At 42.8% G+C, this 23,751-nt stretch overlaps 1 protein-coding gene across 13 annotated transcripts in view; it reads right to left on the reverse strand.

Moving 5' to 3' along the window:
• Positions 1-2,248: 2,248 nt before the first annotated feature.
• LOC147018718 (uncharacterized) overlaps positions 2,249-23,751 on the reverse strand; it is a 286,880-nt gene continuing 265,377 nt past the window's right edge. For 5 of the 13 annotated variants that reach the window (XM_085898712.1, XM_085898708.1, XM_085898713.1 and 2 more), the window contains one exon: positions 23,191-23,466. In XM_085898712.1, coding sequence (XP_085754838.1) covers positions 23,236-23,466 — 231 coding nt within the window. In that variant the 3' untranslated portion in view covers positions 23,191-23,235. Of the gene's footprint in view, positions 3,590-8,110; positions 8,155-23,188; positions 23,467-23,751 lie in introns of those variants that run through there. The other 8 variants (XM_085898716.1, XM_085898711.1, XM_085898718.1 and 5 more) reach the window with 6 other exon arrangements.

Consider the following 23,751-nt stretch of genomic DNA (forward strand, 5'->3'; position numbering starts at 1 on the left):
GGGATGGGCCAGGCATCTGCCTGGGGAATGGACTGATGGAGGCGCCTGGAGTACCAGTGGAAAGTGGACGCAGTGACACGCTACTCCAGCGCATACCTGACCTGACCTGTTGAGTTAATACCAGGTGGGGTTGACTCAGCCTGTCATCCTTCCAAGGTCGGCAAAATGAGTACCAGCTTTTTGGGATGATTGAGCCATTCGAGTATCCTGCGTCGGAGTGGTGACCCATCCATGATTGTGTCCAATAGCCCAGGAGACTGCTTCGGCAGCACTAATGCTCTGTATAGAGTATGGTCCCAATGGATGGATGGATCGATGTTTGCCAATGCAGGTCGGATTAAAAAGCAGTTGTTCTCAAATGTTTGGAGTAAAGTTGGCTGCACTTTGTACTCTCCCACAACTTATGTGGTTTCTTTGCCGATTTCATTTGTGCAATATTCAGCCTTTCTTCTTTGGTCTGGGATCAGTGAGAAAGCTGGACCTTTGTCTTCCAGGTTTCACGACAATGTCGCATCAGTCAGCGACACAGCAGTGCCATTTATTTATCTCTCGGTTTGTGTGTGTGTGTGTGTGTGTGTGTGTGTGTGTGTGTGTGTGTGTGTGTGTGTGTGTGTGTGTGTGCGTGCGTGCGTGCGTGCGTGCGTGCGTGCGTGAAGTGTTTACATGCTACTTTCAATTTGGCGTTTACCTTGGAAGCAAGTCACTCAGAGAGCAGAAGAAAAGCTGCCAACACTAGAAACCAGAAAGATCTTAATTGAGAAGTTCTTCCAACTGTCTGGATACAGTTTGTCATATTTTCTACTTGAGTTCCAACTGCACAGGGCATTTTTCAACAACGGTTAACTGGCCTGATTGATTACGGTCAGCCATTAATTTTCTCAACCAAATGCTGACATAGGTATGTTAACTGCTGTAAGAATGGTGAATTGATGATCATATCTTCTTTAAAGCAAGAGGGCTCACGCCGGAAACATCAGTTCTCCATCTTTTCTCACATTGATTAGCACACCTCTATCAACATTTGCTTGAGAAGATGTTATAATTTGTCTGCCGACGCAGACCTAGTCCTTATTAAAGAATAGTTTTCTGTTGAGGGATGAAGCAAGTTTGGGACACCTTTTTGAGGCATCTTCTGAAATAATGGGTTAGTCAGGCTGAGAGAGAGGGAAAGAGGGAAAGAGGGAAAGAGGGAAAGAGGGAAAGAGGGAAAGAGGGAAAGAGGGAAAGAGGGAAAGAGGGAAAGAGGGAAAGAGGGAAAGAGGGAAAGAGGGAAAGAGGGAAAGAGGGAAAGAGGGAAAGAGGGAAAGAGGGAAAGAGGGAAAGAGGGAAAGAGGGAAAGAGGGAAAGAGGGAAAGAGGGAAAGAGGAAAGAGGGAAAGAGGGAAAGAGGGAAAGAGGGAAAGAGGGAAAGAGGGAAAGAGGGAAAGAGGGAAAGAGGGAAAGAGGGAAAGAGGGAAAGAGGGAAAGAGGGAAAGAGGGAAAGAGGGAAAGAGGGAAAGAGGGAAAGAGGGAAAGAGGGAAAGAGGGAAAGAGGGAAAGAGAGAGAGAGAGAGAGAGAGAGAGAGAGAGAGAGAGAGAGAGAGAGAGAGAGAGAGAGAGAGAGAGAGAGAGAGAGAGAGAGAGAGAGAGAGAGAGAGAGAGAGAGAGAGAGAGAGACAGACCTGAGTTACACAGAGTGTGGCAACATCATCAGCCTTCACACCAACACGATCAACATTCTGCTCCGTTCGCATGTAGGTTTTGAGCTTTGACTCCCAATACACCATTGCCTGTCATTTTCCCTCTTAACCCATTACATATGCAGTGATTGCTTCATCACATTTATTGCAATGGGCAGAGAAGCTTCTTTGTTCGAACCTTTGCACATGCATTCACTTTGCAAAGAGGTTCCCAAAACTACTCAAGTTGTCCAGAAGTTTGAAAAGAAGTTCATGAGGACGGTGTGGAATGTACCGCAAGTTAAATGTCCTTCATGGATTAATGAATCATATGACCATGAGCTGCATGATATTTCTTTGAAGCCATTGAAATAACCATATTGGCATACCTTCATGATTTTTCGCAGGGCTATTTGTGATTGAATTACATTGATAAAATGGTATCTATCCGAATATTTCAATGCGATACAATGATGATCTGGAAACAAGATAGCGAGTGGCATCACTTTCATCACAAACTCACTTTTTTACCTTCAATGCAATAAAGGGGTTCGGCGGGAGAAACACTATGGAGATCACAAAGACGCTCTCTTATAAATAACGTATAAATTATTTTATTTACATAAGTTCATGTTTACAAAACCCACCAACAATAATAATTGTACACCTTCTGCAAAAGGAAACAATTTTTTTTCTTTACAAATTCATTTTAAATTCCAAAGGCGGATTTTTTCCAAAATGGCTTGTTCATTTGTGATTTACAGGAAGGAGTAAAACGATAGAAATGTGACGTTAGCGGTGTCTGTGATGTCGCTCAGAGGCAAAGATGAAGAGTCATGGCAAACTGAACCCTGCGGAAGGATTCACTAGCTTATGCAATAAAAGAGAGGCTTGCGTAGTTTCACTTTGGAGAAAGGCCAGCATACCAGGCAAAAGATTGGCTGAAAATGTGTCAGCTGAAAACAACAAAATATGTGTTTTAAAACTTCCAAAACAAAACCTACAAATTGCTTTGTAACAGGAATTTGGTGATGACGTATCAAAAGCTGCCACGATTGATGCTCAGAAAAATATTTTTTTTTCTGTTTCTTAATCCCTGCTCACAAGGCGCTTGTTTGTTTTATATTCCCAGATATCCCTTGGATATAAAAGCTGCTGCCTAGAGGCAAACAAACGGATCTTTTACATACAGCACCTTAAAAAGGGGGAGAGAGAGGCTGGAATGAGAAAGGGGGGGGGGAATGCGATTTGCTGCCCTGTCTTCTTTCTCCTGCCTCATACTGATTCGTGGTTCATTATTTGTCCAAAAATAATACTTAAATCATATATTTTTATAGTGCTGTCCATGCCTTTCTGGCTTACGGGGTCACAACACTGAGAAGTCGGTCATGAGGTCTTGCTAGGCACGTGGCTAAGCCCTGTACAAGCAGAGGCAAAGCGGGTGGGAGTAGCGGTTATGCCCAAATTCAGAGAACTGCCAACATCTTGTAAAGAAGTAGTTCCCAAATTTAACTTACTTAGGCATTCAGCAGCAAACCTCATGGCTGCAGCATAAATGAAATTTCACAAATAATTAACAAAAAAAATCAAATAATTTAAGTCCACAGCAGGCACAACTTTCTCTCCAAACTCTTGGCATGCATCCCCCTCCTCCCACCCACTTCCCAGAATGGCAGTGGACATCATGGCTTCTGAAATACTAGCCACAGACAAGACAGAGTTGAACCACAGACTCTCTCTCTCTCTCTCTCTCTCGCTCTTTCTCATCCACCACCCTTTCATTTTTGTATCTGATGAAGGTGAGAGGAGAGGTGGAAAAGTGAAGATGATGGGAGCAAGGCAAAGAGACTCATTGTAGGCATTGTCCAACTTGAGCTATCTTGGCTCTTCATCACATCTTCAAATCAACACTGATATCAGTGCTTGAAATTGCTGTGCATAAAATGAGTATGAAAACACAAAAAAGTGGGGTTAGCTTCAATCACTTTATACGTGGATCTATTAAATGCATCATCATTACATTTAAATACAGTCGAGTCCCGTCAAATAAAACATGCCATAAGTCGAACAAAACTTTTAATAACCAGTTGTGTTAAGCGTGAATTGATTCCCTGCTTTCAGCTTGACAGGTTTGACTTGTGTTTGTTTGAATGGCAAATGGCAGCGTTTGACTTGCTCATAAGCGTACTCAATTTATGCTCCGCCGCACGGCGTGTGACCGCATTGGGCGTAATAGCGATCAAAATGCCTTCCACTGCACTGCTTTAGTCCAAGTCGACTGAAAGGCCATAAACAATGGCTTTCTTTTCAGGTTTCTTTTTTCAAGACAAATTCGAAGGAATAACATGAAATGATGATGTTCCATGATAAATTGCGAATACAAGTTCCATTTTTTCCAAATAATCAGTAAATAGGCTTGTAGGTAGTGTGGAGTCAGACAGGATGTTGCAGAGAGATCTTACCATTGAGCTATCTAGTCTGGGTTCGTTTCTTGACACAATTATTAACTGGCAGATTGGTGCTTCCCAGGGAAGGTGTTGTAGCATAAAGTGCACCGCCCCTTAAATGGATGTTAAGCAGGGAGAACCATCTGATTGCATGAGCTGGTGGAAATGAAATATCACACGGTCTCTTTCAATGAACAGGGTTGATGATGGAGGTCCTGATGATGAACGGTTAAGAAAAGACTCCAGTCATCCCCTATCCCTACGCATGATCTTTTCTACTCCATTAGCATGACCTAACCCAAGACTCTTAATTGCACGTTTCTTGCCCTCCTCTCTCCTCATTCCCTTGCTTGTTGTGTCCAACTTCTGCCTCACTGTCTATACATCACCTGTTTCCCTTGGGCACAATGTGAATACTAGAACAGCACTCGGTAGAGCGCATACCTCCGCCAAGCTGAACAGTTTACGTTTTCTATCCCAGCAATATGCCACATTTGCACCCGTACCTTAACAACAATCTAATCAGGTTGTTCTTGTCACCGACCCAACTCATCACGCAAGTTGTCATAACCCATTCAAAACTTTTTGAGATATCATGCTATATATAATTTTTGGTCCGATCTCTCAATTGTGAGGAATCATTTAATAAAATATACAGCACCCAGATCGTCACGCAAGTCGAATCAATTCGCCCTTGTCACACACCCAACCTGTCCACCAAGTTTCGGCCGAATCCGTCCATAACGTTTTGAGATATCCTGTCCACAGACAGACAAGCAGGGATGAATGCATCATATAACTTCTGTCCGCCTTTGGTGGCAGAGGTAATAGATCTTCTTTAGCAATTAGCACAACTATCTCACCCAATTATCTAGCCACTAAACTTATCTGAAATCTAACCTCTCATTAAAATTAAGCCCAGCAATTAAAAGGGATACAGAAGACAGTCTCAAGTATTTGAGTTTAATGCAGGGAATATTTTAACACTCAGAAACCAAGTGCTTCATTTAACACTGCGCAAAAAAAACCAAAACAGTCAGTGAAGAACTTGATGGTGTGAAGAACGCACAACAGAAGCAGGCCTAATCAAGTCATTTGTCAGGAAGATAAGGTAACATCGAAATGAAGGCTTTGATTGATTGGACTGGCACAACACTGTCGGGAGATGAGGCTCATTAACGACTCTCATTCAAAAGGGACGGAAAATGTACTGAGCCACAGATCACAATGGCTTCCATCTTTCAGCAGCAACTGGCCATACGGATATATATTTTTTTTCAAAATAGGGATCCCACTTCATAACAGTGGATCGTCATAGAATGATGAATGGCATAGAATACAAACACGAGCGGGATCGCATCAAGCTCACAGATGTTTTCTGAAAGCATTTTGCAATCCTGAAGGACGTACATGAACACAGCTCCAAACAAAAGGACACACGTCATGTTTATCAATCCAGCTGAAAATGAGTGGAAAGGCCCAGTCCCAAGGTCAACGCCCTGATGAACAGCAGCTCTCAAGTGCAGTGGGACAACAACAGTGTCAGAGGAACTATTGGGATGTCTCCTCGGTTGAAAGTGCTCATGTCTACAAAGAAGACCGCAAGAGTAATGATGAGCGAGGATGCCAGGCGGCACTATCAGCCCCAGGGATGAATGCTTCGAGCTCTCAGTCTTTTTATGCTCTCCACCCGAAGCACAGCACCTTGTATGCCTCAGGCTAATCTCATACCCACAATACCCAGCCTTATTCGGGTGTGTCTGTCTCTCAGGCGTATCCCTGATACCCAAGTGCTGCTCAATGTTGCTTTGGGGATTGTTGTCGATTATGTGTTTGCTGTACCCCAAAATCTATGCCACTGTGACTAAACAGTATTCACGAAATGATTGTACGATGGAATCATAAACAACAGTATCTTTGAAATGTAAAATCACATTATATCAAAAATATCAAAAATGCTCACCAATTATCAGAATTACCACCCAGAAAATACATGATAAAGTACCATTTTCTTCATACACTGCATACCTGTGTTCTATTCGGTGAAATATCAAGGCATGATTATACAGCATAATAATGTTTGATGTATGGTGTCATTGTAAAGCACAGTGTAAACATAGCAATGCATTTGCTGTGTCCTTGGAACTAGGGTGAAGCTAATTTTAAACACTCTGATACTGAAGGTTTTCAATTTCTCAAATGATTTCCGCAACAAATCTGACTTCATGGGACTGTAATAAGGTGCCCTGATTGAGTAAGTGCTCCAGTTGAGTAAGTTTCATTCTGGACCAATTCCATTGTTGACACTGGCTTTAATACCACCGTTTTCTGTGCCACAAGTTGGAGGTTTTGCGACAAGTTGGGAATGTTACAGCTGAAGTCTAATCCCATTAAAAAAAATCTGCTAAATCGTTAAGCAAATGATCACGACACTTGATGGAGTGCATACCTCCACAGGCTGAACAATTTACGTTTTGCATCCGACTGATAGGCCGGATCTGGAATAAGACCTGAACCAAAATCTAATTGCCTCTTTTTGTCACCGAACCAACTCGTCTACCGAGTTTTGCATAACTTGTCCACAACTTTTTGAAAAACAGATATCATGCTATTTTTCGTTTTTGGCCCCATCTCTAAAAGGGGAAGAACCACTTGTATAACTGGAAGGGCACTCGGTAGAGCACATACCTCTGCCATGCAATGCCTGATCCACGAGAACATATCGGGCCCAATACATTTTTGAGATATCGTGCTATACATCGTTTTTGGCCTCATCTATCAATGGTGAAGAATGACTTAAAAAAAAATTACACAATTCTCATATCCAGATACGGATTCGGATCTACACCAAAATCTAATCATTTCGTCCTCGTCACACACCCAACCTGTCCACCAAGTTTAGTCCGAATCCATGCACAACTTTTTGAGGTATTGTGCTATATATTCCTTGAGCCCGATCTCTCAAGGGTGAAGAATCACTCAAAAAATTATCGCATCCAGATCCAGATTCGGATCTTCACCAAAATTGAATCAATTCTTCCTTGTCACACACCCAACCTCAACCTGCCCACCAACTTTCATCCGAATCAGTGCACAAGTTTTTGAGATATCGTGCACACAAACAAACAAACAAACAAACAAACAGACGGATAAATAAACTGGTGAAAACATAACCTCTGTCCATCTCGGTGGCAGAGGTAAAAAAAAAACAAGGGATTCAAAAAGATTTGTTATTCATGAGAGAGATATAACCAAAAGCTCTGCAGTGATGCCCTGGTGGTAACACCAGGGGGAGCCAAAGGGTTAAAACAAACCATAATATCTATGAAACGAGTCTTTTGATTTTAACCGGGATCAAAAACTTTTGTTCACTTTGTGTTCCTGGGAGTACGGTAATTGCAAACGTATTTAATTAATGGCACAAGCAGTCGAGTATTCCAGTGTTTATTGCACCCTGAAGCAGGATTACCAAACTTCTCCATTGTAATCAATGAGATGGAGTTTATAAATAATGCCAAAACTGATTTCCAGCATGATTTATAACAACAAAGTGTTTCAAAGTTGTAATTTGTTGTACTATTCGAAAGTATAAACAGGAAGGAATGAACAGAACTCATTATGAAAGGAAAGGGTCTGCAGCTCCTCAAAAACATCTTTCAAACCACTCATCGTCGCTTAACACACATCGTCGCTTAACACACATCGTCGCTTATCCAAATCTTAACCACAAAATTATTTATTCGTGCTCGTGATATTTCCTTCATCTGTGCCTATTTGTGTGTTAACCAGAGATTTAAAAGATCTGGGTGAGTCCACGTCTCGGTAAGAAAGTGCCTAGTACAGTCCTGAGTCCAGGTTCAACATGCACTGTAGAATATGGGTTGAGTCTGGGTCACGGAAGTCTCAAGTGTGGGGCATGATGTCTCATGTGCAGACGTAAGAAGTGAAGTACATGTCTCAAAGGTCATGCGGACTGAAATCCAGATCATGTGGAGGCATAGCTCACCTTCAAAGGAGAACGTCTGGAAGAACACCAAAGCATCACCTTCCCTGGTCACATAAATGGGTCAAACAGATGAGATACAGATCAAACAGGGTCACAATACCTTTTTTTTAAACTGTTGTTCAGATGTTCCAATACAAAGACTTACAAGGTTCTGAAAAACATCATTACACACGAGGGTCGGGATGAAAAGAACGTCTCATATTTTTCAGTTCTGAACAAAAGCGTCGTAGGAAAGCTAAGCGAGATCACAATGAAAGGTTTGTATCTCCCACCCATTTTAAGTTAAGCAGCACTGTGATCGGTCACGTGACAACATCACACCACACTTTCAAAATGTCTGCCCCGCTAGATGTGTGTACGAAGTAGAGAACAGTTATTGAATTTCCTACTGCGGACACGGTTCCTCCAATGGATATCTATAGGTGCTTATAGAATGTGCACAGTGACGTTACCATCGATGTGAGCAGCGTTAGATGTTGTGCAAAGCGTGAAGAACAGAGAAAGAGAAATGGAGTTGGAGTCATATTGAAGGAAGAGTGGAAAGGGAAAGTACCGGAAATGAAGAGAATTAGTGATAGGTAGATATGAGTGAAGTTGGTGGTGGCTGAATGGACTGGTGAATATAATCTCAATGTACGTGCTACAGACTGGGTGTTCAAACAAGCAGAAAGAAGCATTCGGAGAACAGTTAGAAGACCGAGTCGGGAGGGTACCAGCTGGAGAGAAGGTTATCATTGGTGCAGACTTAAATGGCCATGTAAGACAATAAATGGGTGGGATAAAATTGGAACATGGAGGAAATGGTTATCACAGGAGAAAGGAAGATGGGGAGAGGATTCTTGAGATTGCCCAGAGCCTTGAGCTATTTCTTGTGAATACAGGGTTCAGAAAGGAGGAGGGCCATCCATTAACCTGCAAATGTAGAAGTAATAGTAGCCAGATTGATTACAGTCGACAAGGCAAGATGGATAGCAGCACAAGAATGGTATGATAATTTGGACACACCTGAAGGTAAGAAAATGATCCACACAATATCAAGAGTGAGGCAGAAGCAAAAGCGGGACTTGGGGGAAGTGTGTGTGCAGGAAAACATGATGCTGGTCAGAGACAACATGGAGAAGAGAAAATTAGGAGAAGGTGGAATGAGTACTTTGAAAGATGACTAAATGTGGAAAATGAGAGAGAGGCCCTGGCAGAGGCATAGAAAACTGAGGGACCTGTCAAGGAAGTTTAAGAGCCTGGTGTTGGCTTCGTGGTTAGGGTGGCGGCTTGGGATCTTCGGGTCCTGAGTTCAAGCCCCGTTGGCCGCTGAATTAATACACCAGGGGGTTGACTCAGCCTGTCATCCTTCTGAGGTTGGCGAAATGAGTACCAGTGTGTACTGGTAGAGGGGTACTGCATCAGCGACACAGTCGCGCTTCCAAGAAATGAGAGCTACCCCGGCAGCTCAGCTGCCATACGCAAGAAAAAGAAGGAGGTTTAAGAGGAGGACGTTACAAAAGCACTTGACAAAACGAAATGAATAGTCCCAAGTGGGACAGCCGCTCATCTCCCGATGCAGGGCGGTTGTAGTTAGGGAGCATTGGGTGATAAAGTTGATTTTCAATTTGATTTGATGGAAAATTGGGGGCCTGTATAGGCTGAATGGCCTGAGAACACAATTGTATTCACACAGTGAAAACTATGTAGGATAAACAGGTCCCAAATTGATGGAAAATGTTCCGTTAGTTTGTGTCGAGTGAAAGGACCCTTAAACCCTTTTAGACCCAATAGGGGTGAAAAGGTCTAAAGTGTTGAAAGGGTCTTACAAGGACTCAAAGGGTCATAAAAGGACTATAAAGGTCTTAAAATGTCTAAAGGGGTTTAAAGGGTTATAAGGGGTCCAAAGCGGACATTCCCATAGGAGTCAGGATCTAAACTGTCTAAGACCGCCAAAGGGTCAAAAGGATGTAAAGGGTTTATAGGGTCTGAGGTATTGAAAGGGTCTTGAAAGGTCTAAAGGGGTCTAAACAGTCAAAACATCAAAAGCATAGACAGATGTAAGGGGTCTATAGGGGTTTAAACGGTCATAAGGGGTCTAAATGACACAATTCAAAAGTAGTTAGGGTCCAACGGGTCGAAAGGATGCAATCTCAAGGCGTCAAACTAGAGACTTAAAAGGTCTAAAAAGGGTCTCAAAAGGTCAAAGGTTTTAAAGGATCTAAAAGTTTAAAGGGTACGTTCCAAAAGTAATTCGGATCGAGCGGGTCTAAAAAGGGTCAAAAGGGATCTAAAAGATATGAATGATGAAAGGATCTTAAAGGGTCTTAAAAGGTCTAAGCGATTTAAAGGGTCTGAAGGATTAAGGAGTCTAAGCAGTCACACGGGTCAAGGGGATAGAAAGTATCTTAAGGGATCTTAATGGTCATAAGTTGTCTAATAGGCTAAAGGTCCAAAGGGTACATTCCAATAGTAGTTGGGGTTTAAAGGTCTAAATAGTCTTCAGGGGTATACTAAATATAGGGCCTAAAGGAGTCTAAAGGGTGTAAAGTGGTGAAAGCATCTTAAAAGAACTAAAAGGGGAAAAGGACCGAAAAAGAACGAAAAGGACTGTCCCGTCTCTGCCATCACCTCCCATCCCTCACCCCCCCCCCCCCCAACTATCTGTCCACCTTTCTTTCCCGTTCTTCAAAGCAAGAGGATATTAATGAGAAAAGGTTAACATTTAATCAAGAGGTTACATTAAATTATGATTAAGATAAAAATTAAACTAGATATTTGTGATCAGAAAACAATCGCCAAGGTTAAGCCTCCCTGCCTTTCCCTTGGCGATCGCCCACAACTTACACTTGGCCCATGATCCAATGATGGCGTATTTTGTTCGGACCACCATATGACCTTGACCTTCAACATTTCGAGATAGAGTGTAAATTAAGAAAATGTGTCTCCATCTACAACCAATCGATAAAACTCAACATCATGAAAATCGGAGACAAATTATTCAAGTTATGATCAAAAATGTATTTTTTTTGTTTATTTGGTCACAGCCTCAAATAGGTCAAGGGCGCTAATCAAATATCAGGTCCACAACTTCAGTGCAGGTACACTATTATGATGCAAGAACATCTTGGAATTCCAAACGGTCTTTAAGATTCTGCATTGGCAAAATTGAGCGATGACAAAAAATATATGTTGCTTTTTTTCAGACTGCCATTTGACCTTGACCTTTAACTTGAAGGCTTATTATGTAAAGTAGGTCTAAATGCCCCCTCTTCTAGGCTATCTAGAGAGGGCAATTTCGTTCTGATCGAACAAACCTTCATTGAATTATGGTGAAAAATGTTACAATGTCTATAAGTGGGTCATGACCATAATTAGGTCAAAGTCAAATAAAATTATGTCAACCCCGAATACTTTCTATTCACATTATTGATGCAAAATTTCATCCAAAAGTCCTCGTAGATTGGCGGGGAAAAAATGGAGAAAAGCCTAAATGGTGGTTTCGTACTCCTAGGGGTCTGTGAAACTCTGGTACCATTAAATATTGGGGGCACTAATTGTAGAAACAAACCCTACAACAGCTATAAACCTTCCCCTTTCTAAGCTTACAAAAGACGCTTCAGAGTGAGACGCGTGTCGAATCGCGAAGCGATTCGTGCGATGGTCATCCGTTAGAAGTTAGTCGCCAATCGCTGAAGAGTGATTAGCGAATGCACGATCAAAATTTAATCACAGGCATTTAAATAACAAAAACTTCTACACGTTGGTGAGGGCATGTTTAAGAGAGTGTTTAAGGCCTTGAAACAAGCATTCCAAGTCACCAGAAATGCCTCATCCCACATTATAACACCATCATACATGGTACCAAGTTTTATTTAAATCCCTGAACCCAGATTCAAAACATTAAATAATTGTGGCTGCCAAACCATGCATCCAATCAGGTTGAAATTTAAAACATATACTCCATGGCCAAAAGAATGTGGACACCTGCTCGTCCAACATCTCATTCCAAAATCATGGGCATGAATATGGAGTTGGTCCCCATTTGCTGCTACAACAGCCTCTACACTTCTGGGAAGGCTTTCCACTAGATGTTGGAACATTGCTGCAGGGATTTGCTTCCACTCAGCCACAAGAGCATTAGTGAGGTTGGGCAGTGATTTTGGGCGATGAGGTCTGGCTTGCAGTTGATATTCCAATTAATCCAAAAAGTGTTCAATGGAGTTGAGGTCAGGGCTCTGTACAGGCCAGTCTAGTTCTTCCACACTGATCTTGACAAACTATTTCTGCTTGGACCTCACTTTGAGCATGGGTCATTGTAATGCTGACACAGGAAAGGGCTTTCCCCGAACTGTTGCCACAAAGTTGGAAGCACAGAAATGTCTAGAATGTCATTGTATGCTGTAACGTTAAGATTTCCCTTCAATAGAACGAAGGGGCCGAGGCTGAACCACGAAAAATAGCCCCAGACCATTATTCCTCCTCCACCAAACTTTACAGTTGGCACTATGCATTTGGGCAGGTAGTGCTCTCCTGGCATCCGCCAATCCCAGATTCGTTCGTCGGACTGCCAGATGGTGAAGCGTGATTCATCACTCCAGAAAACGTGTTTCCATTGCTCCAGAGTCCAATGGCGGTGAGCTTTACACCACTCTAGCCGATGCTTGGAATGGTGATCTTAGGCTTGTGTGCGGCTGCTCGGACATGGAAACCCATTTCATGAAGCTCTCGACGAACAGTGCCTGTGGTGACATTGCTTCCAGAGTCGGTTTGGAACTTGGTCGTGAGTGTTGCAACTGACGACAGATGATTTTTCCACACTACGCGCTTCAGCACTCGGTGGTCCCGTTCTGTGAGCTTGTGTGGCTTACCACTTCGCAGCTGAGCTGTGGTTGCTCCAAGACCTTAACACTTCACAATAACAGCACTTACAGTTGACCAGTTCAGCTCAAGCAGGGCAGAAATTTGCTGAACTGACTTGTTGGAAAGGTAGCATCCTATGACGGTGCCACGTTGAAAGCCACTGAGCTCTTCAGTATGGCCCATTCTCCTGCCAATGTTTGTCTATGGAGATTGCATGGCTGTGTGCTTGATTTTATACACTTGTCAGCAATGGGTGTGGCTGAAATAGCAAAATCCACTCATTAGAAGGGGTGTCTGCATACTTTGGCCATGTAGTGTATATTCCCGTCGATCATAATTGTGAAGTTTCACGTCGATTGATGAAGCGGTTCAAGAGAAATAATTTTTTGTCAGATTTTCGTTGAATCCAATATGGCTGCCAGACCATGTGACCTAATAATTATTCTTGAACACCCTGGTATCCCCAAGGGTTGGGTAACATGTGGGTGAAGTTTCCCCTCAATCTGTGAAGCCATTCTCAAGAAGATTTTTAAAGGTATATTCTTCAAAAAAAATTTTAAGCTGCCAAACGATGTGACTTAAGATGCCACAGGTGGAGAACCTTTTGTTCCTCATGGATAGGCGGTCATACCTGTAAAGTTTCGCCTCGATCTGTTCAGCCGTTTGAGAAGAAGATTTTTGAAGGTTTTTGATGTTTAAAAATATGGCTGCCGAACCACGTGACCGATGACATCATTAGCGTCCCCCCCCCCCCCCCCGATACAATTTAACCCGAGATGATCCTGAAAAATTTTCATAGTGATCAGATAAAGCATTGGACGTATGCAACTATGACATCATTACGAAGCCACCGATGACATCAACAAAATATCACACTTATTTCCCATGGGGAGTACTTGACATGTGACAAGTTTCTATTTTTTCCGTGAGGCAGTTTCGGAAATTCCGAGGACAAAATTTTTTTCTTTTTTTCTAATACGGCTACCACACACACACCACGTGACCTATGACATCATAATTATCATTAAAACATTCTATATGTGTCGTCACACGTACAGTGAAATATTTGTGTCAATCAGATAAGTGGTTGCAGAGAAAACAGAGAAAATTAGCATGGACGTACGTACAACCCGAAAACATAATGCCTCCGGCGACTTCATCAGCGGAGACATAAAAATGTTGCAGTTAGAACTGCAGTTGTACTCTCATATACTTCCTGGCAGTTTAAGTTAACCTTGGAATAACTATGTTACACTATTGTGGTTTATGTACTGCAATAAGGATTGCCACTAAATGAAGTGATTACAGTTTTAATTACAGTAGTCTGCAGATAATTACTCCTTAATACGAGAGTTAAAACGAAAGTTCGTTAGAATTCTAATTACATCAGTCTGCAGATAATTACTCCTTAATACTACAGTTAAAACTATAATTGGTTACAGTTCTAATTACAGTCGTCTGCAGATAATAACTGCAGTAAAGGGATGTATATGAATTGTATGGCTTATAATTGGTAGTTTGCATGGGACAGTGAATATGGAAGCGTTCGTAGTGCTTGAATGAGCTCAAGAGGAGGCAGAAGAGGAAAGGAATCGGGCAGTTCACCGACGGGCAATGATAATCTTTGATGATAGACACAATTAAAGAAGAAGGACGACAATATCAAATTTGTCTGGAGTTACAGACTCTTGAAGGAATCATTTCATTGGTTGCTGAAACTAACCCGGTGTGTGCCCTGGTTAGAATAGGTACACCGTATCCCTGCGTGTCGTAAAGGCCCTGTCACACCTTGACGATTTAGCCAGCGTATGCCGACGTATGAAAAATTTGTCTAAAACGCTGGCACACGTCGAATACGTTGTAGGTAAGTTTTGTATACGTTAAGAGCATGCTGAAGCACACTGAAGCACGCTGGCATATGTCGTAGTACGCCGAGCTCGTCGACAAATTTTAACATGCTCAAAATTTTTCGACGTATGCCAGCGTATGACTCACACGTTCCGCATATGCTGGCCATGAGTTGTAGGTACGTTAAGCGATCGTTGACACACGTCGAGGTAATGTTTAGCGTACCCAAAACTTATTTCTAACCTATGAGTAATGTGCTTTGAACCTATGTGTAACGTATGTCCAACGCATATTGACGTATGTAGACATATTTTATGTCTTCCGGATGATCACACACAGAACTTAAGGTCCAATCACACCTTGACGTTTTAGCCAGCTTATGCCGATTTTTGAAAAATTTGTCGAAAACGCTGGCAAACGTCGAATACGTTTTGGGTAAGTTTTGGAAACATTGAGAGCACGCTGAAAAACTGCCATACGTCGTAGTATGCTGGCTTTCATCGTTGTACTTTGCGGTTGTCCTCAAATTTTAGCATGCTTAAAATTTGTTGGACTAATGCCAGCGTATGACTCACAAGTTCTGCTACCCTGGCCATAAGTTGTAGGTACGTTATGCAATTGCTGACACGTTAATTGTAAGTTAATAATAAGTCGAAACACATCGAGGTAATGTTTAGCGTACCCGAAACTTATTTCTAACCTATGAGTAACGTGTCTTCGGCACGTTACGCGATCGTTAACACACGTCGACACATGTTACTTGTAAGGTACTCATAAGTCGAAACACGTCAATGTAATGGTTAGCGTCAGTGTTCCAGACTCCCTGTTTTTTTTTCTTCTTCTTCTTCTTCTTCTTCTTCTTCTTCTTCTTCTTCTTCTTCTTCTTCTTCTTCTTCTTCTTCTTCTTCTTCTTCTTCTTCTTCTTCTTCTTCTTCTTCGGTATGACGGTCATGTTGACACTTCGATTTCTAGTGCGGTTATGATTTAAATCGTTGAGCGGCAGCCTATTAATTATATTATATTATAACCGCAATAGAAATCGAAGTGTCAACATCACCGTCATACTGAAGAAAAAAAAAACAAACAAAAAAACAAGCATTACCTCAACGTGTTTCGACTTATGAGTAACTTACAAGTAACGTGTGTCGACGTATGTCAACGATCGCGTAACGTGCCTACAACTTATGGTCAGCGTATGTAGAATGTGTGAGTCATACGCTAGCATACATCGAAAAATTTTGAACATGCTTAAAATTTGTCGACGTACTCGGCGTACTACGACGTATGTCAGCGTGCTTCAGCGTGCTCTTCATGTATACAAAACTTACCCATAACGTATTTGACGTGTGCCAGCGTATTTGGCAAATTTTTCATACGTCGGCATATACTGGCTAAAACGTCAAGGTGTGACAGTTAGATTTCTAGTGCGGTTATGATTTGAATCGTCGAGCGGCAGCCTTTTAATAGGCTACGCCACGTGATCGTCGGCGATACGCTGCCACGCTATGCATACGTTAGACTATCGTTGGGCATACGTTGTGAACGCCGACAACACGCTAAGCATTCATTGGTATAAGTTATCTCTAAATTATCGAAACGTTCTGTGTACGTTACTAATACTATACGTTATGCATACATCCAACTCGTTATGAATACGCCAAAAACTTTTTAAAAACATCAATAGTTCAGCGTACACCAGAGTTTTACATACATTTTGATACGTTGCCATACGCTGGCTAAAACGTCAAGGTGTGACAGGGCCTTAAGAGGCGACTAAAAGGGTTGGCGTCAGGAAGAGCATCCGGCCATAAAAACATCGCTTCAAAAGGAAAACATGATGAGTACAACTTATGGGCAGGGTACAGCCCGAAGTACCCCGTGGGGGTCCTCACCCCCTCTCGTTAAAACTCAAGGTGGGGAACCCGATCTAAGCAAGGGAGGAAATTTTTTTCCATTTATGATGACCAATCGTCTGATGCCCCATGTGGAGATCAGTTTCTGAGGTTTGGTACATGAAATGTAGGGACAATGACAGGGAGATCTGGAGAAGTGGTTGAAACATTGGTCAGAAGAAGAGTGGACAAATGTTGTGTGCAGGAGACACGGTGGAAGGGAAGTGGTACGAGAATGGGGAAGGGTAGGCAGGGACAGAAGTACAAGTTTATGTGGTAAGGGTGCCCGGAAGGCGTGCATGGTGTTGGTGTCATGTTTTCTGAGGAGTTTGTAGACAGTGTAGTGAGTGTGACTGGAGTGAGTGAAAGGTTGATGATGGTGAGAATCGTGATTGGAAAGCTCTTGGTGAACGTCATCTCGGGATATGCCCCTAGGTTGGTCGAAGCGATGAAGAGAAGAACATGTTCTGGTGTGCGATAGAGAAGTTGAGGGAAAATGTGAAAGATGATGAAATTGTTGTGGTAGGAGGAGACTTGAATGGACATGTGGGAAGGAGAACAGACGGTTTTGAGGGAGTCCAAGGGGGTTATGGATATGGTGTGAGAAATGGAGAAGGTGAAAGGATCTTGGAGTTTGCTGATGGAGCTGATTTGTTGATTTCTAATACTCAATTCCAGGAAGCGGATAATAAGCTTATTACATACACGACAACCATTGACTACCTGAGGTGCGTAGGCAAGATAGGGGAAACCTCCGGGACACAAAGGTGATCCCAGTGGAGGAGACTGTTTCACAGCACCACCTGGTTGTCTGCGATATAAGGGTGAAAGGTGCGAGGAGAATTCAGAGGGTGAAGTACCAACCGAGGATGAAGGTGTGGAGGTTGAAAGAGGCGACAGTGAAGGAAGCATTAAGAGAGAGGCTGAGTATGGTTGAGGATGATGGGGTTGAGCTTGAAAGTGGTTGGATGTCAATGAAAGATAGTCTATTGGGAGTCGTTGGTGAGGTATGTGGATGGACAAAACGACCACCGAGGCACTCAGAAACATGGTGGTGGGGTGATGAAGTTGGAAAGACGATTGAAGGGAAGAGAAAGAAGTTCAAGGAATGGCAAAAGGTGAAGAGTACGGTGGTACAAGAGACAGCACATGAAAGCTATAAGGAAGCCAAGAAGGCTGCAAAGAAAGAGGTAGCAAAGGCGCAGGAGGCCGATAGGAAAATGTTCGGAGAACGCTTGGATTCGGAGGAGGGTAAGACAGCGGTATTCAGGATTGCAAAGCAGATAGCGGGAGAGAGATTTGATGTGACGGGGGTGAGTTGCTTGAAGGATGAAGTGGGAGAAATTGTTGTGGACTCAGATGGAATTAAAAGAAGATGGAAGAAATATATGGAAAGGCTGTTGAATGTAGAAAATAAATGAGATAGCAACATTGAGAGTAACCCAGTTTTAGGACCAGCAGAGAAGATAACTGAGAAGGAAGTTGAGGAAGCTATAAGAGCAATGAAGAGTAGAAAAGCAGGAGGGCCGACGGGAGTTGTGGGAGATATGTTGAAGGCAGCGGGAAGTTGGGGTGTGAAGAGAATGACAGAGATCTGTACTCTGGTGGTGAAAGAAGGCCGCATTCCAGTGGATTGGGAACTGAGTACCCTCGTCCCTCTGTACAAGGGGAAAGGTGACCCTCTGGACTGTGGCTCCTATAGAGCAATAAAGTTATTGGAGCATGGAATGAAGGTATTGGAAAGGGTGTTGGAGAAGAGGATAAGGAAGAAGGTAAAGATTGACGAAATGCAGTTTGGATTTATGCCAGGAAGAGGAACGACAGATGCAATTTTTATTGTAAGGCAGTTGCAGGAGAAGTACATGGAGAAGAGGAAGAAGTTGTTTTTTGGGTTTGTTGATCTGGAGAAAGCATTTGATAGGGTTCCACGTGAAGTTATGACATGGGCATTGAGGAAGTTAGGAGTGGAGGAATGGTTGATCAGAGTAGTGATGGCCATGTACGAGAGAGCACGCACAGCTGTAAGGACGAAAGACGGGAACAGTGGTGAGTTTGAGGTGAGGGTAGGAGTGCACCAGGGGTCGGTTCCAAGTCCATTTCTATTTGTAGTTGTGATGGAGGTGCTGGCTCGGAGGTAAAGGAGGGTTTATCGTGGGAGCTGCTGCATGCAGATGATCTGGTGTTGATTGCAGAGAGTATGGATGGACTGAAGGAGAAGATGAACAAGTGGAAGGAATGTATGGAGGCAAAAGGTTTGAAGGTGAATATCGGAAAGACGAAGGTGATGGCAAGTGGTAAAGCATGTGGTGAGGTGGAAGGGAATGGGAAGTGGCCGTGTGCTGTGTGCAGGAAGGGTGTCGGAGTGAACTCCATTCAGTGTACAATGTGTGCTGAATGGGTTCATCGAAAATGTAGTGGGGTGAGAGGGTCATTAACCTGTGTGGCAGCTACATTCAAGTGTAAGGTGTGCAGAGAGGGAGCTGCAGATGAAGGAATTGTTGAGTTGGATCTTGGAGATGGTGTGAAGCTGGAAGGTGTGAAAACATTTTGCTATCAAGGAGACATGCTGAATGGAGAAGGTGGATCAGACTCTTCGACGGTTGCTGGAGTGAGATGTGCATGGAAGAAGTTTCGGGAACTGAGTGGCATGCTGACGAAGAGGGGAGTGTCGTTGAGGCTGAAGGGAAAGGTGTATGCTACATGTGTGAGGAGTACGATGATTTATGGGAGTGAGACATGGGTACTGAACATGGAGCAGCAACAAAGGCTGGAAAGGGTGGAAATGCGAATGGTTTGGTGGATGTGTGGAGTATCGTTGAGAGAGAGGAAGACAAATGATGACTTGCGGAAGATGATGGGAATAGAGTCTGTGATGGAGGTTGTGAAGAGAAACAGGTTGAGATGGTTGGGTCATGTATTGACGAAGGATGAAAGTGACTGGGTGAGAGGAGTGTTGGAAATGAGTGCAGTAGGAAGTAGAGGATGGGGAAGACCGAGAAAAACTTGGCTGAAGGTGGTGGAAGAAGAAATGTGGGCAAGGGGATTAAGAAGGGGAGATGCAGAAAATAGGGTCAAGTGGAGAAGGTTGTCATGGGGCCTGCAAGGCGAACCCCCACTTTAGCAGGGAAAATAGCCTTTAAATGTATGTGTGTGTGTGTGTGTGTGTGTGTGTGTGTGTGTGTGTGTGTGTGTGTGTGTGTGTGTGTGTGTGTGTGTGTGTGTGTGTGTGTGTTTGCTGAAACGAATGCACGATGACCTGGATCAACCTATGATGAGGAGCAATGGGCTAAATCCCTCCATCAATTGACTGTGGTGCTGCGATTCTATGCAAATGCATAATTTTGATTGTGTGTTGGAGATATGGTGGTGTTTCATCGGCTAATCGAGTGTTCAGACGCGCACAACTAATCAACTGTTTATCTCCCTTCGCAAATTGGTATTTAGACATGCGATTAGCTGTGCGCGTACAATCATGTTTTTGTTAGCATTTAAGGGTTAGGCGTGTGTTAGCAAGATGCTTGCTAATCGCCTTTCGTAAATTCAGCCCACTGGTGAGATGACGGAATCTCACAATATGTGATGGACATGCAAATATAGATTACATTTTTAGATAATTAGCTCATTATCCCACCACCTGGATGGAAATTTAAAAAAGGGCTATATTCGTTTTTGCACATTGACGTCCTGAATCCTCCTTGCTGAGTTTCAAAATTATCCATTCAGCCGCCTCGGAGGAGTAGGGAAAAAAAAATGAAAAAATGTTAATGGACCCAGGGACAGAAGGAAGGAAGCATTGACTGACTGACTCACTGAAGGATATCATTATGGCTAAGGGAGATTACAGAGGGCTCATCGTGACTTCGTCGTAGATGAACTAAAGAGGGAAAGGCTGTGGACCATCTGAAGTTATAGTCGAGTTCGTGAAGGTGTTAGGAACTGAGGGAGTTTAGTATTTGGTAGAGTTGATTTTGAAAGTACGGAGTGAGGAGAAGATACCAGATGTTTGGAATAAGAGCATAATAATACCAATTTTCAAATACAAAGGGGACATCTTAGACTGTGGAAATTGCAGAGAGATAAAATTGATGGAGCATGCTATGAAGATAATGGAGAGGATTGCAGACTGAAGGCTAAGGGAGATTGTGAAGATAGAGGAGATATCCATGGTATGGAATCATGCAAGGAAGGAGAACAGTGGATGCAACTTTCATTACGAAACAGTTTCAGGAAAAATGCTGGAAGGAATTAAGAAGCTGGACCGTGCATTCATGGATGTAGAGAAGGCATATGATATGATTCCAAGAGAAGTGGTGTGTTGCTGTTGAAAGAAGAATGGCATGCCAGAAAAGATTGTTAAGATCGTGATGAAAATGTTTGCGGGAGCCAACACTATGGTCAGGATGATGAATGGGAACTCATAATATTTTAGAGTGGAGGTTGGTCTACTGTACCAAGTGCCTTCCTTTTTGGAACAGTGATGGACATGCCGAACGATAACATCAGAGATAGAATACTGTGGGAGCGCCTGTTTCCAGACGACCTAATCATAACAGCAGAGTCAAATGAAGAGCTGCAGAGAAGAGTGCTGGAATGGCAAGATAACTTCGAGAGGCAGGGATTGAAGGTTAATGCTACAAAGACAGAAGTAATGGTGTGTGGTAAGACTGGTGTCGAGATGATCAGGATTGGAGATATAAGGGGTGGAAAGCTGACACTAATGGACAAATTCAAATACCTTGGTTAAATACTAAAGGAAGGGGGGAGGTTGTGAAGCAGAAATTCAGGATAGAGTGAAGGCAGCATGGTCAGAATGGAAGGAGGTGAGTGGAGTCATCTGTGATAGAAGGCTGCCGAGAAAATTGAAGGTTAATATCTACAATACAGTTATTAGACCGGTTATAATGTATGAAGCAGAAACATGGACTTTGAGAAAAGGGGAAGAGGAGTTGCTGGAGAGGACAGAGATGAGAATGCTTTGGTGGATTCTCAGTGCATCACCAAGAGAGTGGTTGAGGAATGGGGGAGATACGCAAGAGGGCTGGAGTTGCAAATGTCACAGAAAGGATTAGAGAGTCTTGGTTGCAGTGGTTTGGACACATTATAAGGAAAAACAATGAAGAAAGCATGGAATGAGCCAATAAGAGGGAAAAGATTAAGAGGACAACAGAGATTCAGGTGTAGGGAGGCAGTGGAAAGATATTTGAAGAGCATAGGATTGAGAGAGAAACCTGTGGAGGACAGGGGGATATGGAGAAGGAGAAGGCGGATCCGAGTGGCCGACCCCTAACTGTTGGGATTAAGGTGCAGAGAAGAGGCAGAAAAAGAAGAAGAAGAAGGTTGCACTTGCATTCTGCAAGCAGCTAAATAACTCAAGTAAATCAAGAATGAGTGTTAAGAATGAGCTCTTAAATTAACAGCTTACAGCTATAGAAATTTTTAATGTAAATACGGCAAAAGTTACAAAACAAGAGGCGGAAGTGGCACGGGTTAACCTTGTCTAGAAACCAGTTTGATTGTATACGCCACTGTCGGGTCATGTGACCTGCCGTGAGCAAGCGATTCTGCACTGACCGACAATTATTGGCAGCTATTTTTGTTTATGGACATTCTCCAACAATTTTGTTGGCATATTGGTATCTAGTTGCAGCAGTATGCAAAATTTCACCTTTCTCGCCCACCTACAAAGTGCGAAACATTTATATCAGTGAGTGAATGAGTGAGTGAGTGAGTGAGTGAGTGAGCGGTTAGAAAGTAGAAAGAGTTTTATATATTTGATGAAGTAAATCAAGAATTAGTGATGAGAATGAGCTCTTTATTTAAAATTGTACGAATGGAGTAATTTTTCATTTGGCTAAGTTGTAAAATAAGAGGAGGAAGAGAGGTGTATTACCATTGCCAAGCAAGCAGTTCAAGTGTAAACCATATTGTCTTGGGTCACGTGACCCCCAGTGAGCAGACTGAGGCTGTACCGCCTGAATTTAATTTTCAGATATTTTTGTTTATGGAAATTTTTCTGACCATTTTGTGAATCTTCCTGGGATATTGGCTTTGAGTTGCATCAATATGCAGAATTTCAGCTTTCTACCTCACCTAGAAAGTACTAAATATTTATATCAGTGAGTGAGTGGTTCGAAAGAGCTATATACCTCGTATATTGGATGATAAATAAAATACATATACAGGTAGTCGTCGACTTACGACCGATGCGACTTACGACTGTTCGATTTTACGACCACGTTTTTTTTTTTGGTATGTAAAAAAATATATATATTTTTTTGTATGTAAAATATACGTTGTTCAACTTACGACCGATTGGTCAGAACCAATTGCGGTTGTAAGTCGATGACTACCTGTATATCTATATATGTTTTCCTCACCTCTTTTCCCACCTTCCATTCACATCCTTAACATCAACTGACACAAAAAAGCATTCCTCCCCACCCTCCCCCCCCAACCCTTGCAGTTATTCACATTTCCTTCTCATGTCAGTAGCTTCTCGTATGACTTTCACGGACCAGCAGCTCACACTGGCCACTTGTTTAATTATTTTTTTTCCACCCCATCTCTATTTTCCCCTTCGCTAATTACTCTCTTCTCTTCCATTACCTCATCCTTCCCTCCTCTATCCTTTCCTCCATCCTTCCTTGTCTTGCTTGCAAACCCGCATCTCATGTACTGTCGCGTTCTTACAGCGTTGCTTTTCTTCATGCTTTTAACTGCCCTGCTCTCCACCCTGTTCACGATGTGTGTCTGCATACTGATGAACTCAGCATTCTGAAACGAAACCAAATATACAACGAATGTAGATTTATCGCATTTAACCCCTGCATGCCAGCAGGCTCGTCTCTCTCCCCTGGTCCTCCCACCCTCACCATCATCCAAAACCCTCCCCCCCTCCTGTCCTGTGTGCTTCACAGAAACCTTCACATCTTAAGATATGTATTTGACTCTTCTGGGTCTCTCCACAGCGATTCTGTTTTCATTGAAGACAGGCCTATCCCCTGCTCTGGCGGTGAGATTACTGTTTATGCCAAAAGCTCTAACCCCTATTGCCAATGT

The sequence above is a fragment of the Eptatretus burgeri genome, chromosome 10, assembly GCF_056783735.1.
Source record: "Eptatretus burgeri isolate ZD-2024b chromosome 10, Ebu_testis_v1, whole genome shotgun sequence".
Classification (NCBI taxonomy): Eukaryota; Metazoa; Chordata; class Myxini; order Myxiniformes; family Myxinidae; genus Eptatretus; species Eptatretus burgeri.